Source organism: Petromyzon marinus, chromosome 59, assembly GCF_048934315.1.
Source record: "Petromyzon marinus isolate PM22_M1 ecotype Great Lakes invasive population chromosome 59, UKy_Petmar_22M1.pri1.0, whole genome shotgun sequence".
NCBI classification, from domain to species: Eukaryota; Metazoa; Chordata; class Hyperoartia; order Petromyzontiformes; family Petromyzontidae; genus Petromyzon; species Petromyzon marinus.
The window spans coordinates 3,990,382-4,007,990 of record NC_133725.1 but is presented as its reverse complement, the minus strand read 5'-3'; the positions used below and the strand labels follow the sequence as shown (position 1 = coordinate 4,007,990).

The 17,609-nt window shown below is 52.3% G+C and overlaps 1 protein-coding gene across 3 annotated transcripts in view; it reads left to right on the top strand.

The window, feature by feature from the left end:
- Window positions 1–1,174: 1,174 nt before the first annotated feature.
- LMX1B (LIM homeobox transcription factor 1 beta) overlaps window positions 1,175–17,609 on the top strand; it is a 62,271-nt gene continuing 45,836 nt past the window's right edge. For all 3 annotated transcript variants that reach the window (XR_012929822.1, XR_012929821.1, XM_032976538.2), the window contains exons 1-2: window positions 1,175–1,402; window positions 12,842–13,028. Coding sequence is in view for 1 of the 3 variants with exons in the window: in XM_032976538.2 (XP_032832429.2) it covers window positions 1,264–1,402; window positions 12,842–13,028 (326 nt within the window). In the remaining 2 variants the exon portion in view is untranslated. The remainder of the gene's footprint in view (window positions 1,403–12,841; window positions 13,029–17,609) is intronic.

Genomic DNA, 17,609 nt, shown 5'->3' with positions numbered 1-17,609 from the left:
GGTGGGAGAGCAGGGAGGTGATGGAGGGAGAGAGAGCGAGAGAGAGGAGGGTGGGAGAGCAGGGAGGTGATGGAGAGAGCGCTAAGTAAGAGGGCCGGGAGGGAGGTGATGGAGGGAGAGAGAGCGAGAGAGAGGAGGGTGGGAGAGCAGGGGAGGTGATGGAGCGAGAGAGAGAGAGCGAGAGAGAGGAGGGTGGGAGAGCAGGGAGGTGATGGAGGGAGAGAAAGCGGGAGAGAGTAGGGTGGGGAGCAGAGAGGTGATGGAGAGAGCGCTAAGTAAGAGGGCCGGGAGGGAGGTGATGGAGGAGAGAGAGAGAGAGGAGGAGGGTGGGGAGAGCAGGGAGGTGATGGAGGGAGAGAGAGCGAGAGAGAGTAGGGTGGGAGAGCAGGGAGGTGATGGAGAGAGAGCGAGAGAGTGTAGGGTGGGAGAGCAGGGAGGTGATGGAGAGAGCGCTAAGTAAGAGGGCCGGGAGGGAGGTGATGGAGAGAGAGAGAGAGTGGGACGAGAGAAGAGATGCGAGGTTGGAGGACATTGTGGATGTGAGGACAGAGCGTGGCGCTCCAGAATAACAGAAAGAGAGAGAGGAGAGAGAGAGGAGAGAGAGAGAGAGGGAGGCAGGAGAGGGGGGGAGATGAGGGGGGGGGAGGCAGGAGAGGGGGGGGAGATGAGGGGGGGAGGCAGGAGAGGGGGAGATGAGGGGGGGGGAGAGATGAGAGGAGAGGGGAGGAGAGGGGGAGGCAGGAGAGAGGGGGGGCAGAGGGAGGCAGGAGAGGGGAGAGGGGGGGAGAGGGGAGAGGGGAGGGGAGAGGGGAGAGGCAGGAGAGGAGGCAGGAGAGGGGGGGGTCAGGAGAGGGGAGAGGTAGGCAGGAGAGGGGGGGGGAGAGGGGGGGGGAGAGGGGAGGGGGGAGAGGGGAGGGGGGAGGCAGGAGAGGGGGGGGAGAGGGGAGAGTTCGCGCTGCGAGCAGATGGAGGAAGAGCGGAGAGATTGTTGAAGTTCAGACAGGGCGAGGTGGGGCGAGGTGGCGAGATTGTGAGTGGCGGCGGCGGCGGCTGGGGGCGAGAGAGAGAGAGGGGGAGGGAGGGGGAGACAGTAAACAAAAGATGTCAGTGGGAGGAGTGAGAGGGTGGTGGTAGTGGTGGTGGTGCGTTAGGTGTAGGGGGTGGCTATGGAGGAGGAGGAGGAGTGAATGAGTGAGAGAGAGAGGGAGAGAGAGAGGGTGAGGAGCTTGGTGGAGTCAATACGCCTCGGTCCTCGCAGCTCAAATGGCGTTAGCCGCGGGTTCGAGGCTCCCCTCGCTGTGGTTCCACCAGCACGGCTTGCCTGCCGGGATGTTGCTGGACGCCACCAAAATGGAGGAGCTGCGATCGTCGCAGTCCCCGCCTGCGCTGGGCTCGCTCATTGGTGAGCCCGAGCGCGTGCTGTGACGTCGCGTGACGTTGTGGACTGTCGGCGACGACGTTGTGGACTGTCGGCGACGACGTTGTGGACTGTCGACGACGACGTTGTGGACTGTCGGCGACGTTGTGGACTGTCGATGACGTTGTGGACTGTTGACGACGTTGTAGAATGTTGATGACGTTGTGGGCTGTCCACGACGTTGTAGAATGTCGACGTTGTGGACTGTCTATGACGTTGTGGACTGTCGACGACGTTGTGGACTGTCGACGTTGTAGACTGTTGACGACGTTGTGGACTCTTGACGACGTTGTGGACTCTTGACGTTGTGGACTGTCGACGACGTTGTGGACTGACGACGACGTTGTAGACTGTCGACGTTGTGGACTGTTGATGACGTTGTAGACTGTCGACGTTGTGGACTATCGACGACGTTGTAGACTGACGACGTTGTGGACTGTTGATGACGTTGTAGACTGTCGACGTTGTGGACTATCGACGACGTTGTAGACTGTCGACGTTGTAGACTGTTGACGACGTTGTAGACTCTTGACGTTGTGGACTGTCGACGTTGTTGACTATCGACGACGTTGTAGACTGTCGACGTTGTGGACTGTTGATGACGTTGTGGACTGTTGATGACGTTGTGGACTATCTATGACGTTGTAGACTTTCGACGTTGTGGACTGTCGACGTTGTAGACTGTCGATGACGTTGTGGACTGTCGACGTTGTGGACTGTCTATGACGTTATAGACTGTTGACGTTGTGGACTGTCGACGTTGTGGACTGTTGACGTTGTGGACTGTCGACGTTGTGGACTGTCTATGACGTTGTAGACTGTCTATGACGTTGTAGACTGTCGACGTTGTGGACTGTCGACGTTGTGGACTCTTGACGACGTTGTGGAGCGTGGCAGGCCGTGCCCCTTCGCGTGGGGCTTCGCGAGTTCGAATCCTCGGCTCGATGCGTTTAAAAATCAAGCGAATAATAATAATGATGATGATGATGCTACTACATCCACTAATTATAATTTTAAAATACGTGTGTGAATGATATAAATCGAATTAAGGAATGTATTTTGTTGTTGTTGCATACTACGGTGAGTAATACTGTTCGTGTATATCGTAGATTTGGAAAAAAATATATATATTGTTAACTTTAAGGGGCGCCAGTGGAGCGGTGGCGGTTGGGTTAGCACACCACGAACTGCAACTACGAACGCAGACTCCCTGAGTTCGATACCGGACCATTGTCTGTGGATATTTAACAAGGGATTACACCCTCCCCCGCCCCCCCCCCCCCCACCACGCCTTTTTCACTAACATGCACTGACCAGGGTGGTGAAGTATGGTCAAACTCATACCCGTACGACTAACACGGCGTGAGCAGAGAGGCATTCATCCAGCAGTGGATTGACAAAGGAATGGAAATTATTAGTATTATTAAAGAGATGTACTGGCACCAGCATGGCAACGTGGAATTTCCCGCCACCCACACCGACCCGCATTTATTTTTCGTTAGATCAGGGATCAGATCGCTTTTTGGTGAGATTTTTTTTGTTCGAGTCCCTATTTGAGGTTAAGTCTACCTAGGGGGAGGCCAGTCTTATTGTCACACCTTAACGTTTAGTTGAATGTATTTATGTTTGTTCGCTTTAGCCCCAATCATTCGCGACGACTACGCGTTTGCGGTGCAGAGACGTGCGGATGATTTATATCTATTTATTTATTTATTTCGTGTGTCTGTTTGAACCTGACCCGGTGGTTTGCACGTGGGCGCTCTTACCAACAGAATCTGGTTAATCACGGCGGCATTTGTCTGACACGCCCGACTGCGCTGCTGATGAAACCTATAAGGGTGAAACCCATGAGGGTGAAACAGCTGCAGTATCATTCGTGAACAGAGCTCCGTAGTTTGTATATATGGGGTGCTCTTACCAACAGAATCTGGTCAATTACGGCGGCATTTGTCGAATAAGCCCGACTGCGCTGCTGATGAAACCTATAAGGGTGAAACCCATGAGGGTGAAACAGCTGCAGTATCATTCGTGAACAGAGCTCCGTAGTTTGTATATATGGGGCGCTCTTACCAACAGCATCTGGTCAATTACAGCGGCATTTGTTGAATAAGCCCGACTGCGCTGCTGATGAAACCTATAAGGGTGAAACCCATGAGGGTGAAACAGCTGCAGTATCATTCGTGAACAGAGCGCCGTAGTTTGTATATATGGGGCGCTCTTACCAACAGAATCTGGTTAATCACAGCGGCATTTGTTGAATAAGCCCGACTGCGCTGCTGATGAAACCTATAAGGGTGAAACCCATGAGGGTGAAACAGCTGCAGTATCATTCGTGAACAGAGCGCCGTAGTTTGTATATATGGGGCGCTCTTACCAACATAATCTGGTTAATCACAGCGGCATTTGTCGAATAAGCCCGACTGCGCTGCTGATGAAACCTATAAGGGTGAAACCCATGAGGGTGAAACAGCTGCAGTATCATTCGTGAACAGAGCTCCGTAGTTTGTATATATGGGGCGCTCTTACCAACAGAATCTGGTCAATTACGGCGGCATTTGTCGAATAAGCCCGACTGCGCTGCTGATGAAACCTATAAGGGTGAAACCCATGAGGGTGAAACAGCTGCAGTATCATTCGTGAACAGAGCTCCGTAGTTTGTATATATGGGGGGTGCTCTTACCAACATAATCTGGTTAATCACAGCGGCATTTGTCGAATAAGCCCGACTGCGCTGCTGATGAAACCTATAAGGGTGAAACCCATGAGGGTGAAACAGCTGCAGTATCATTCGTGAACAGAGCTCCGTAGTTTGTATATATGGGGGGTGCTCTTACCAACAGAATCTGGTTAATCACAGCGGCATTTGTCGAATAAGCCCGACTGCGCTGCTGATGACACCCAGAATGGCGAAACCGATCCGTGCAAATTGCCCCAAACACGTCGATGGACTTTACTGGCACCGCGGGGGGAGGGAAGGGGGGGGGGTGTCGAGGGGTTGGTGGTTCGGCATCCTGCGTTCTTCTGAGTCGCATTCACGCGCCTCTTCAAGGACCGCCGCTTTGTGACCAATTTATTGACTGGAAGATTCAAACTCCCCCCCCCCCACCCCACCCCTAGCGCCTCGTAGTCGCCACACGCGCGATTGTCATCATGATCATCAGCAGCAGCGGCATCGGCAGCAGCAGCAGCAGCGGTAGCGGCGTCATCATTGCTGCAGATTTTAAACTATCGAATGAATTCTCCGGGAAAGATAAATGGCCTTTATTGTTACGTCGGTTGCCGATTCACCCTGCCCCTCCCCCACCCCCCCTGGACAAGCACAACAAAAATAATGATGATTTTATTGGATTTATTCCCGGAGAAAGAGAGATGTTGCGTTTTGATTATAGCTCATTGTGTATGTACGTGTGTATATGTGTGTATGTACGTATGTGTAGAGCGATAGTGTAGCGGTTAGCGCGCTGCGCTATGAACCTGGCGACCTAGGTTCGATTCCTGTTCACGGGCAACACCAGTGACGATTATCTGAACCGGTCCCGGGCCTCCCCTAGGTCGACTCAGCCTCAAATGAGTACCTGGTGCGGTGTGTAAACATCGCCACTAGGGAGACAAAGGCGGTCGGGCGTGGTGCTGGCCACCCACCCCCTCGTGTACCGTTCCGGCCTTCATAGGTGCTCGCTAACAGCACTTGCCCCTACAGTCTGTTACAGGCTATATGGGGGATCTTTATCTTTGTTTTTGTATTTTTTTTGTTACATCTCAGTCAGCCAACCCACGGCACCTGCTGGGTCTGTCCCGAGACCTCCTGCACCTAGCCTGGCACAGTAGAGGGGTACGGCTGGTGGTGCATCTACCGGTCATCTCGGTCAGCCAACCCACGGCATCTGCTGGGTCTGTCCCGTGACCTCCTGCACCTAGCCTGGCACAGTAGGGGGTACGGCTGGTGGTGCATCTACCGGTCATCTCGGTCAGCCAACCCACGGCACCTGCTGAATCTGTCCTGAGACCTCCTGCACCTAGCCTGGCACAGTAGGGGGGTATGGCTGGTGGTGCATCTACCGGTCATCTCAGTCAGACGACCCGTGGCACCTGCTGGGTCTGCCCCGTGACCTCCTGCCAGCGGCGAGCTTTGGACACTTCACGCGGTAGTCTCACAGTGCACCTAGCCTGGCACAGGCGCCGTGGTGACGTCACCGTCACACATAGTGGTGAAATGCGGCTAATTCTGTTTAAGTGTTTTCGTTATTTCCGACTCGAAGAGACGAGGCGACTTTGGGATGCAACGTGGGGGGGCGGGGGGGTGTGGAATCGTTTTTGCAATTTGCTAAAATTGTGCTCAGCGTGTGTTTTAAGATTAATCAGCCGTTTAATTACAGAGCACACACACGCTCTGTGTGTGTGTGACAGTTAGTGTCCATGTGTGTGTGTGTGTGTCTGTGTGTGTGTCTGTGTGTGTGTGTGTGAAAGTTAGTGTCCACGTGTGTGTGTGTCTGTGTGTCTGTGTATGTGTCTGTGTGTGTGTCTGTGTGTGTGTCTGTGTGTGTGTGTGTGACAGTTAGTGTCCACGTGTGTGTGTGTCTGTGTGTGTGTGACAGTTAGTCTCCATGTGTGTGTGTCTGTGTGTGTGTCTGTGTGTGTGTCTGTGTGTGTGTCTGTGTGTGTGTGTGACAGTTATTGCCCACGTGTGTGTGTGTCTGTGAGTGTGTCTGTGTGTGTGCGCTATGAACCTGGCGACCCGGGTTCGATTCCCGCTCACGGCCAATACCAGTGACGATTATCTGAACCGGTCCCGGGCCTCCCCTAAGTCGACTCAGCCTCAAATGAGTACCTGGTGCGGTGTGTAAACATTGCCACTAGGGAGACAAAGGCGGTCGGGCGTGGTGCTGGCCACCCACCCCCTCGTCTACCGTTCCGGCCTTCATTGGTGCTCGCTAACAGCACTTGTCCCTACAGTCTGTTAAGGCTATACGGGGGATCTTTGTCTTTATCTTTGTGACAGTTAGTTTCCACGTGTGTGTCTGTGTGTGTGTATGTGTGTGTGTCTCTGTGTGTGTGACAGTTAGTGTCCACTGGTGCGTGTGTGCCTGTGTCTGTGTGTGTGTCTGTGTGTGTGTCTGTGTGTGTGTCTGTGTGTGTGTGACAGTTACTGTCCACGCATGTGTGCGTGTCTGTGCGTGTCTGTGTATCTATGTGTGTGTGACAATTAGTGTCCACGCGTGTGTGTGTGCGCGCGTAGCAAATATTTGAACCGGTCCTGGTGGACTCAGCCTCAAATGAGTACACGGCGCAGTACGTGAACATCGCCACTCGGGGAGACAAAGGCGGCCGGGCGTGGTGCACGATGCGATCCCCTGGGGGGTGCGTGATGCTCCTTCTTGTGGGGGGGGGAGGGGTTAGCGAGACATATGTCAGAAATTTGTGGGGTTGTTTAATGGGTAAATCATCGCAAAGACAAATTAAACACGGCTCCACAACTTACTTTGTTTCGATTTAAAGCTTTCGTGACTGCAGTAATTCATATTCTTAGTTCTTTCGGTAAAGTCACGTTAATATATTTGTATTATTATTACAATAATTCGTGAGCATTTTTATTGTTTTATATATATTTTATTATTTTATTGTTTCCCTTCAACGTGACTTTACCGAAAGAACTAAGATTATTACTTTGTTTCATCAAAGGCAATATGTGTTTATTAACATTGTACTCTTATTTTTTACGGATTGATAACCAAACGGGTTGCAAGGCTGCAGTCAATGTTCAGAGAGCACTCCCCGCTAGAGTGATCTTTTTCCATGTGCTGGATATATCTTGCCCCCCAAATAGTGTTTGGAGGTATATTCTTGGTTCTTTCGGTAAAGTCACGTAGAAGGGAAAGAATAAAATAATATATTTGTATTATTATAAATAATAAATTTGTATTATTTTATTCTTGTCTAAAACAAAGACAAAGATCCCCCGTATAGCCTGTGGCAGACTGTTAGGGCAAGTGCTGTTGGTGTGTCACACCTATGAAGGCCGGAGAAAAGCACGAGGGGGTGGGTGGCCAGCCCTACGCCCGTATGTGTGTGTGTATATAAATGTATGTGTGTGTGTGTAATATACGTATGGTGGGGGAGCGGTTGTGTAGTGGTTAGCGCTACGCTGCGCTACGAACCCGGCGACCCGAGTTCCATTCACGCATCACGGCCACCGACACCGGCGACGGTTATCCGAACCGGCCGTGGGGAACTCCCCTAGGTCGACTCGGCCTCAAAATTAATACCGAGTGTGCGGTGTGGAGTAAACATCGCCACTGGGGAGACAAAGGCGGGCGGGCGTGGTTGCTGGCAACATCACCACCCCCCCCCCCCCCCCCCGCTCGCTAACAGCACTTGCCCCAACGGTCTGTTAAGACTATAGGGGCAAAATCTTTGTCTACTATATATATCTCTACACGGCTATATATGTATGTATTTATTTTAGAATGTGTGTATGTGCGGATGCACTAGCATCGTCTAGTGCTTAGCGCGCTACCTGAACATATAATCCAATGGGGGAGGGGGGGGGGCTCTGGATCGATTGTATTTCCCGGCGCGGCAATTGGAATCATTGCGAAAATTTGCAGTTCAGTGATTAGAGCGTATTAGCCTCCACGCATGCACGTTTCACATGCATGCGTATGCATTTTACACATATGTGTGCTTGTGTGTTGTACAGCAATGTGCGTATGTACATGTATAATTGCTGTATTTGTATGCGCGTTGTATATGTGTGTGTGTATGTGTGTGTGTATGTGTATCTGTGTATGTGCTGTGAGAGAAGCGGTAGTGTAGTGGTGAGCGCTACGCTGCACTACGAACCTGGCGACCCGCGTTCGATTCCCGCTCACGGCCAACACCAGTGACGAATATCTGAACCGGTCCTGGGCATCCCCTAGGTCGACTCAGCCTCAAACGAGTACCCGGTACGGTGTGTAGTAAACATCGCGACTAAGGGAGACAAAGGCGGCCGGGCGTGGTGCTGTCCGCCCACCCCCTCGTGTGCTGCAGTGCCGGTATCCTTCATAGGCGCTGTTACTCGCTAACAGCACTTGCCCCAACAGTCTGGTACAGGCTACACGTGGGATCTTTATCTGTGTGTGCTAGCTAACAGCACTTGCCCCAACAGTCTGTTACAGGCTACACGGGGGATCTTTATCCGTGTGTGCTAGCTAACAACACTTGCCCCAACAGTCTGTTACAGGCTACACGGGGGATCTTTATCTGTGTGTGCTAGCTAACAGCACTTGCCCCAACAGTCTGTTACAGGCTACACGGGGGATCTTTATATGTGTGTGTTAGCTAACAGCACTTGCCCCAACAGTCTGTTACAGGCTACACGAGGGATCTTTATATGTGTGTGCTAGCTAACAACACTTGCCCCAACAGTCTGTTACAGGCTACACGCGGGATCTTCCTCTTGTAGTATCTATATATGTATTAACGTGATACACATTAATATATGTGTCTGATATATATATATGTAAGGGATTATGCAAGAGTTTATTTTATCAGTGTGCTTTATTCTGAAAGCTTTGTCGGTAGGATCATTGCCCCGGAAACGTCGCCCGTGACACATGCATAACGTTTAAGGTTCACGGTCTATTCTTGTGCGTCCCTACGTATTTATGCATCTCGTGCGTACGCCTGATTATCATCATCATCATCAGAGCACGTGGCACGTAGCGCCGTTTCTTATATTTGTGCGTCCCTACGTATTTACGCATCTCATGCGGTTCGCGTAATGATCATTATTTTCTGAACACGTGGCGCGCGGCGCCGTGACTTATTTTGCCACCCATAACGCCATCGCGTTGCGTGGAGCATCGCGACTGCGGTGACTTCCTCCGAGCTAATCGCGACGCGCAAAAGCGAACGAGCTTGGACGAGCGTACTGCGAGAGGCGCGACGCTCGAACCGTCTGCTCGGTGACCACCTCCCCCCCCCTCTCTCTCTCTGGGGGGACCGGTGGCAACGCTACCAAGTCGGACTCTGCCTGATCCAATGCTGCTGACCTGACGCATTCTATCTATCTATTGATATATTTAAAATCTTAACTTTTTTTTGTTTGATTGGCAAGAAAGCATTTTTTTCCTGTGGTTTCTTGAGATTAATATTTCATGTCCTATATATATATTTACGTGTGTGTATATATACGTGTGTGTATATATTTACGTGTGTGTGTATATATATATATATATTTACGTGTGTGTGTATATATATATTTACGTGTGTGTATATATATCTACGCGTGTGTGTGTATATATCTACGTGTGTGTATATATATACGTGTGTGTATATATCTACGTGTGTGTGTATATATCTACGTGTGTGTATATATATATCTACGTGTGTGTATATATATCTACGTGTGTGTATATATATCTACCTGTGTGTATATATCTACGTGTGTATATATATCTACGTGTGTGTATATATATCTCTACTTGTGTGTGTGTATATATATCTACGTGTGTATGTATATATCTACGTGTGTGTGTGAATATTTCTACGTGTGTATATATACGTGTGTAGATATATCTACGTGTGTGTATATATATATTTACGTGTGTGCGTGTGTGTATATCTATGTGTGTGCGTGTGTGTGCGGGGAGCGGTGGTGCAACGGTTAGCGCGCTGCGCTGTGAACCTGGGTTTCCCCGAGTTCGATTCTCAGCTCACGGCCAACACCGGTGACGATTATCTGAACCGGTCCTGGGCCTCCCCTAGGTCGACTCAGACTCAAATGAGTACCTGGTACGGTGTGTAGTAAACATCGCCACTGGGGAGACAAAGGCAGTCGGGCGTTCTGCTGGCCACCCACCCCCTCGTGTACCGTTCCGGCCTTCATAGGTGCTCGCTAACAGCACTTGCCCCAAACAGTCTGTTACAGGCTACACGGGGGATCTTTGTCTTTGTCATATATATGTGCGGGGAGCGGTGGTGCAACGGTTAGCGCACGCTGCGCTGTGAACCCGGGTCTCCCCGAGATCGATTCCCGCTCACGTCCAACACCGGTGACGATGATCTGAACCGGTCCTGAGCGTCGCCTAGGTCGACTCGGCCTCAAATAGGTACCTGGTGCCGTGTGTAAACATCGCACCTGCTGGGGGCAAGTGCTGTTTGCGAGTAGCAGCACCTGTGAAGGCCGGAACTGCACACGAGTGCCGCCTTTGTCTCCCCAGTGGCGATGTTTACACACCGCACCAGGTACTCATTTGAGGCTGAGTCGACCTAGGCGAGGGCCCAGGACTGGTTCACATTATTGTAGTCTGGTGTTGGTGGCCGTGAGCGGGTCATAGTCCGGGTTCATGGCGCAGCGCGCTAACCGCTGCACCACCGCTCCAAAGACAAAGCCTCAAATGAGTACCCGGTACGGTGTGTAGTAAACATCGCGACTAACTGAGACAAAGGCGGCCGGGCGTGGTGCTGTCCGCCCACCCCCTCGTGTGCTGCAGTGCCGGTAGCCTTCATAGGCGCTGCAACTCGCTAACAGCACTTGCCCCAACAGTCTGTTACAGGCTACACGGGGGATCTTTATCTTTGTGTGTGCTAGTTAACAGCACTTGCCCCAACAGTCTGTTACAGGCTACACGGGAGATCTTTGTCTTTGTGTGCTCGCTAACAGCACTTGCCCCAACGGTATGTTACAGGCTACACGGGGGATCTTTGTCTTTGTGTGTAATCGCTAACAGCACTTGCCCCTACAGTCTGTTAAGGCTATACGGGGGATCTTTGTCTTCTTTTTAACGTGATACACATATTAATATATATGTATCGGATACATATATGCGAGGTTTTGTGTTTTATTATTCATCAACGCGCTTTCTTTTGAAAGGGTTTTGTCGATGGCTGCTATTAAGTGGATAGCTATTGAACAAACAAACCCAAAAACTCGGTCATCAGAAGTCAAAATTATTTTATTTTAATATTTTTTTTGGGGGGGGGGGGTGTTTAACGTCGTTTTTATTTTCTCACGAGCCTCCGTAATTAGAGTGAAAGTAAGCGAAACGCGGGTCTCCAACTCGCACCATCCCACTCTGGCTCTCTGCTGGCCTCGCTCTCTCTTTCTCGCCCTTCGCGTGCTTGCAAAGAAGCAAGGCCTTCGCCCGAAACGTCGCCCATTCGCTTATTTTGCTGTTGTTGTTTTATCGTAACGTTATCGTGGCGTCGACGCAGTGCGCTGAGCTTCGTGTACCTACACGCCTCTGACGTGGAGTCTAAGGGTAGTGCTGAGTCTATGGGCAGTGTTGAGTCTATGGGCAGTGTTGAGTCTATGGGCAGTGTTGAGTCTATGGGCAGTGTTGAGTCTATGGGTAGTGTGGAGTCTATGGGCAGTGTTGAGTCTATGGGCAGTGTTGAGTCTATGGGCAGCGTTGAGTCTATGGGTAGTGTGGAGTCTATGGGCAGTGTTGAGTCTATGGGTAGTGTTGAGTCTATAGGCAGTGTTGAGTCTATGGGTAGTGTGGAGTCTATGGGCAGTGTTGAGTCTATGGGCAGTGTTGAGTCTATGGGCAGTGTTGAGTCTATGGGCAGTGTTGAGTCTATGGTGACACACAGCGCCTGAACCCCGACACACAGCACCTGAACCCCGACACACAGCGCCTGAATCCTGACACACAGCACCTGAACCCCGAAACACAGCGCCTGAACCCTGACACATAGCACCTGAACCCTGACACACAGCGCCTGAACCCTGACACACAGCGCCTGAACCCCGACACACAGCGCCTGAACCCTGACACAGCACCTGAACCCCGAAACACAGCGCCTGAACCCCGACACACAGCGCCTGAACCCTGACACACAGCACCTGAACCCCGAAACACAGCGCCTGAACCCTAACACATAGCACCTGAACCCTGACACAGCGCCTGAACCCCGACACACAGCGCCTGAATCCTGACACACAGCACCTGAACCCCGAAACACAGCGCCTGAACCCTAACACATAGCACCTGAACCCTGACACACAGCGCGTGAACCCTGACACACAGCGCCTGAACCCTGACACACAGCGCCTGAACCCTGACACACAGCACCTGAACCCTGACACACAGCGCCTGAACCCTGACACACAGCACCTGAACCCTGACACACAGCGCCTGAACCCTGACACACAGCGCCTGAACCCTGACACACAGCGCCTGAATCCTGACACACAGCGCCTGAACCCCGAAACACAGCGCCTGAACCCTGACACACAGCGCCTGAACCCTGACACACAGCGCCTCCATGCGCCCTGACGCACGCACCCCTCACTGTGTGTGTGCGTGCCCGCGTGCGTGCGCGTGCGTGTGTGTGCGTGCGTGCGTGCGTGTGTGTGTGTGCGTGCGTGTGTGTGTGTGCGCGTGTGTGCGTGCGTGTGTGTGTGCGTGTGTGCCCGCGCGTGCGTGTGCACCGCAGACCCGGAGCGGCCGCGCGCGCAGCTGTGCGAGGGCTGCGCTCGCCCCATCTGCGCGCGCTTCTTCCTGCGCGTGAACGACGCCTCGTGGCACGAGGAGTGCCTCCAGTGCGCCGCCTGTGCCCAGCCGCTCGCGCGTTCCTGCTTCGCGCGCGACCGAAAGCTCTACTGCAGGCGGGACTACGAGAAGTGAGTTGGCGGCGCGGAGCGGGCGACGTGGCGGCGAGGAGAGACCACCACCCACCCACCCACCACCCACCCACCCACCACCCACCCACCACCACCACCCACCCACCACCACCCACCACCATCCACGGGCTCGCACAGAGATAACGTAATCGCGTGGCGTGCTGCGCTGGGAAAAAAAAACTGAGACGAGAGAGAGAGAGAGAGGGGGGTCGCCTGTCACGCATCACACCCGGTTTGACGCACGGCACTTGCCCGTGGTTATAAATTCCACGGCGGTCGACTCGGCCTCAGATGAGTACCTGGTGCGGTGTGTCGGGACATCGCCACTGGGGAGACAAAGGCGGCCGGGCGTGGTTGCAATGCTGTGCTTGTCTGAACCATATACTTGAACCTCAATCGCTCGAGGCCACCAGCCCCGTCCTGCCCCCCCCCCCCCAGCCCCCACCCCCACACACACAAAGACAACACTGCCTTAGTGGAATTCAGAAAACCATGAAGATACCCACAGACTCGCACAGAGACCCATATACTCACACAGAGACGCATAGACTCGCACAGAGACCCATATACTCGCACATAGACCCATATACTTACAAAGAGACGCATAGACTCACACAGAGGTCCATAGACTCACACAGGGGTCCATAGACTCGCACAGAGACCCATATACTCACACAGAGACTCATAGACTCGCACAAATGCCCATAGACTCACACAGAGACCCATAGACTCGCACAGAGACCCATAGACTCACACAGAGACACATAGACTCACACAGCGGTCCATAGACTCACACAGAGACACATATACTCACACAAAGACACATATACTCGTACAGAGACCCACATACTCACACAGAGGTCCATAGTCTCACACAGAGACACATATACTCACACAGAGACCCATAGACTCACACAGAGACGAATAGACTCACACAGAGACACATATACTCACACAGAGACCCACATACTCACACAGAGACCCATAGACTCACACATAGACCCACATACTCACACAGAGACCCATAGACTCACACAGAGACCCATAGACTCACACAGAGACCCACATACTCACACAGAGACCCATAGACTCACACAGAGACCCATAGACTCACACAGAGACCCATAGACTCACACAGAGACCCATAGACTCACACAGAGACCCATAGACTCACACAGAGACCCATAGACTCACACAGAGACCCATATACTCACACATAGGTCCATAGGCTCACATAGAGACACATAGACTCGCACAGACACCTCTCGAATAGAAACTTGCCCTGCTGTGTCTCTCTGTGCCCACTCTCGACTCGGATGATTCCAGCAGTGTAATTGTGTTGCCTTGGACGTGCCTTGACCACGTTTGGCAGAAGATTGATGCGACTTGTGAGTCTAATGTATATACACACATTCTCAGCGTTAGTGAGAGATAGTTTGGGAGTAAACACGATACTCGCTACCCGTGATGTAATGGTCAGGACACCGGACTTGCACCGAAAACTCCACATATACATGGTCGGGATCGAAACCACAACCTCCTGTATACCATGCGAGGTAGTTAACATCTCCTAGCCACCGTGATGATGATGAGAGAGAGAGAGACACACTAAACTCCAAATATACAGCAGCAGGCATTGTCAGGGGTCGGGATCGAACCCACGACCTCCTGTACACCAGGCGAGGTAGTTAACATCTCCTAGCCACCGTGATGATGATGAGAGAGAGAGACACACTAAACTCCAAATATACAGCAGCAGGCATTGTCAGGGGTCGGGATCGAACCCACGCGCTCCTGCATACCAGGCGAGGTGGTTAACACGTACTATACTTTACCAAGACTCAATACTGTTGAATAAAATATAAATATAATGGTGATGCTATTAGGTTACGAGCCAAGCCCCATTGTGAGTTGATGGACATCTCGACTGCTCCACCTCCGACATCAGCCCCCGGAGGTTCAAGGAATGAGTCTCAAAAAGTCCGAGTTTACACGTGTAACATCCACGTGTGTGTGTGTGGTGTGTGTGTGTGTGGTGTGTGTGTGTGGTGTGTGTGTGTGGTGTGTGTGGTGTGTGTGTGGTATGGTGTGTGTGGTGTGTGTGTGTGGTGTGTGTGTGTAGTGTGTGTGTGGTGTGTGTTGTGTGTGTGTGTGGTGTGTGTGTGGTGTGTGTGTGGTGTGTGTGTGGTGTGTGTGTGTGTGTGGTGTGTGTGTGGTGTCTGTGTGGAGTGTATGTGGTGTGTGGTGTGTGTGGTGTGTGTGGTGTGTGTGGTGTGTGTGTGTGTGTGGTGTGTGTGTGGTGTGTGTGTGTGGTGTGTGTGGTGTGTGTGTGGTGTGTGTGTGGTGTGTGTGTGGTGTGTGTGTGGTGTGTGTGTGTGTGGTGTACGGAGTGTCCGTTGAACTTCTTTTGCACCGTGTGTAGCCAACCGTACTGCTACTCAGAGGTGCAGTGTTGAGTCTATGGGCAGTGTTGAGTCTATGGTGCAGTGTTGAGTCTATGGGCAGTGTTGAGTCTATGGGCAGTGTTGAGTCTATGGTGCAGTGTTGAGTCTATGGGCAGTGTTGAGTCTATGGGCAGTGTTGAGTCTATGGGCAGTTTTGAGCCTATGGGCAGTGCTGAGTCTATGGGCAGTGTTGAGTCTATGGTGCAGTGTTGAGTCTATGGGCAGTGTTGAGTCTATGGGCAGTGTTGAGTCTATGGTGCAGTGTTGAGTCTATGGGCAGCGTTGAGTCTATGGGCAGCGTTGAGTCTATGGGCAGTGTTGAGTCTATGAGTAGTGTTGAGTCTATAAGTAGTGTTGAGTCTATGGGCAGTGTTGAGTCTATGGGCAGTGTTGAGTCTATGGGCAGTGTTGAGTCTATGAGCAGTGTGTTCGTACGCACATTGAACTTCTTTCGCACCGTACGTAGCCAACCGCGCTAATAGGAGGTGTCGGGGGAGCGACTACAAACTAAACACACAAAGCACTTCTAAAGAAACGAGCTTGCCAATCGAGATGATGATGATGTTAAAGTGCATCACAGCTCCCCAGTGGCTTTCCTGATAACATGGCCACCGGGAAGAGAACGTTCCAGACGGCCGCGGAAGCGGCGCAGTCCGAAAGCGCCGCGGCGACGGCGGCGGAATCCACCGCCGCCGTCGCCGAGCCAGCTGCGAGGATGTCACGGCAGTGTCACGTGGTGGTGATGATGATGGTGATGATGGTGATGGTGGTGATGATGATGATGGTGGTGATGATGATAGATTTAAAGCTTTCGTGACTGCAAGGATCCATACTCTTTGGTTCTATTCGGTAAAGTCACGTAGGTAAAAAAAAACAAGAAAAAATCACAACGTTTCGGCCACAACACAAGCGGCCTTCATCAGGTGAAGGGATCAGGCTGTCTCGAGGGCAGCGCACCACTCCAGCGCTGTCCTCGAGACAGCCTGATCCCTTCACCTGATGAAGGCCGCTTGTGTTGTGGCCGAAACGTCGTGATTTTTTGTCGTTTTATATATTTTTTTTACCTACGTGACTTTACCGAATAAAACCAAAGAGTGATGATGATGGTGGTGGTGGTGATGATGGTGGTGGTGGTGGTGGTGATGGTGGTGGTGGTATTGGTGGTGTTGGTGGTGGTGGTGGTGGTGATGGTGGTGGTGGTTGTGGTGGTGATGATGGTGGTGGTGGTGGTGATGGTGGTATTGGTGGTGGTATTGGTGGTGTTGGTGGTGGTGGTGGTGGTGATGGTGGTGGTGATGGTGGTGGTGGTGGTGATGGTGGTGGTGGTGGTGGTGATGGTGGTGGTGATGGTGGTGGTGGTAGTGGTGGTGGTGGTGATGCTGGTTTAGAACTCCTTGACGGGATCAGCGAGCCCAGCCGACGTCGGTCCGCTGTGCGCCAATTGCGTCGACGGCAACCGAGCGGGGCTGTGAGCTCTCGGCGGCCAATCCGTTACCGGCAACTGGAAGCGCCAAACGCGACTCGGCGGAGCGCCCGGGATCTAGCGGTGAAGCCCCCCCCACCACCCCACCCCGCCCCCCGCCCCCCCCTTTAGTCGCGACGCGATGCCGGGAACGCCGGGGGTCGGCCGCCGCTACGCCGTAGCGATGAAAGCGGCGTGGCAGGATCGAGAGGTCGACTTCAACATCGGCGGCGGATTGAACGGTCGCGCTAACGCGATCCGGCTCGTTTGACAGCGGCGGGAACATCGACGGCGAGCAAATCTAGACTGGACACGTGTCCTGCGTCAGTGATGGAAGCAGTAGTAGTAATAATAATGATGATGATGATGTGTGTGGTCTTAAGAGGTAACAAACATAGAAACAGACAAACAAATCGGAAAATGTATTTCTAACTGGAGGAATCCGATGAGCTACGAAGCTTTTTTTTTGTTCCACAGACGTCCTGTACCGGAGTACACACGAGGTGTACACACGAGGTGGCCCCGCGTTCCGTGCGGTGGTGGTGATAGCAGTAGTGGTAGTAGTGGTGGTAGTGGTAGTAGTGGTATTAGTAGTGGTGGTATTAGTGGTGGCAGTAGTGGTGGCAGTAGTGGTGGTAGTGGTGGTAGTAGTAGTGGTGGTGGTAGTGGTGGTAG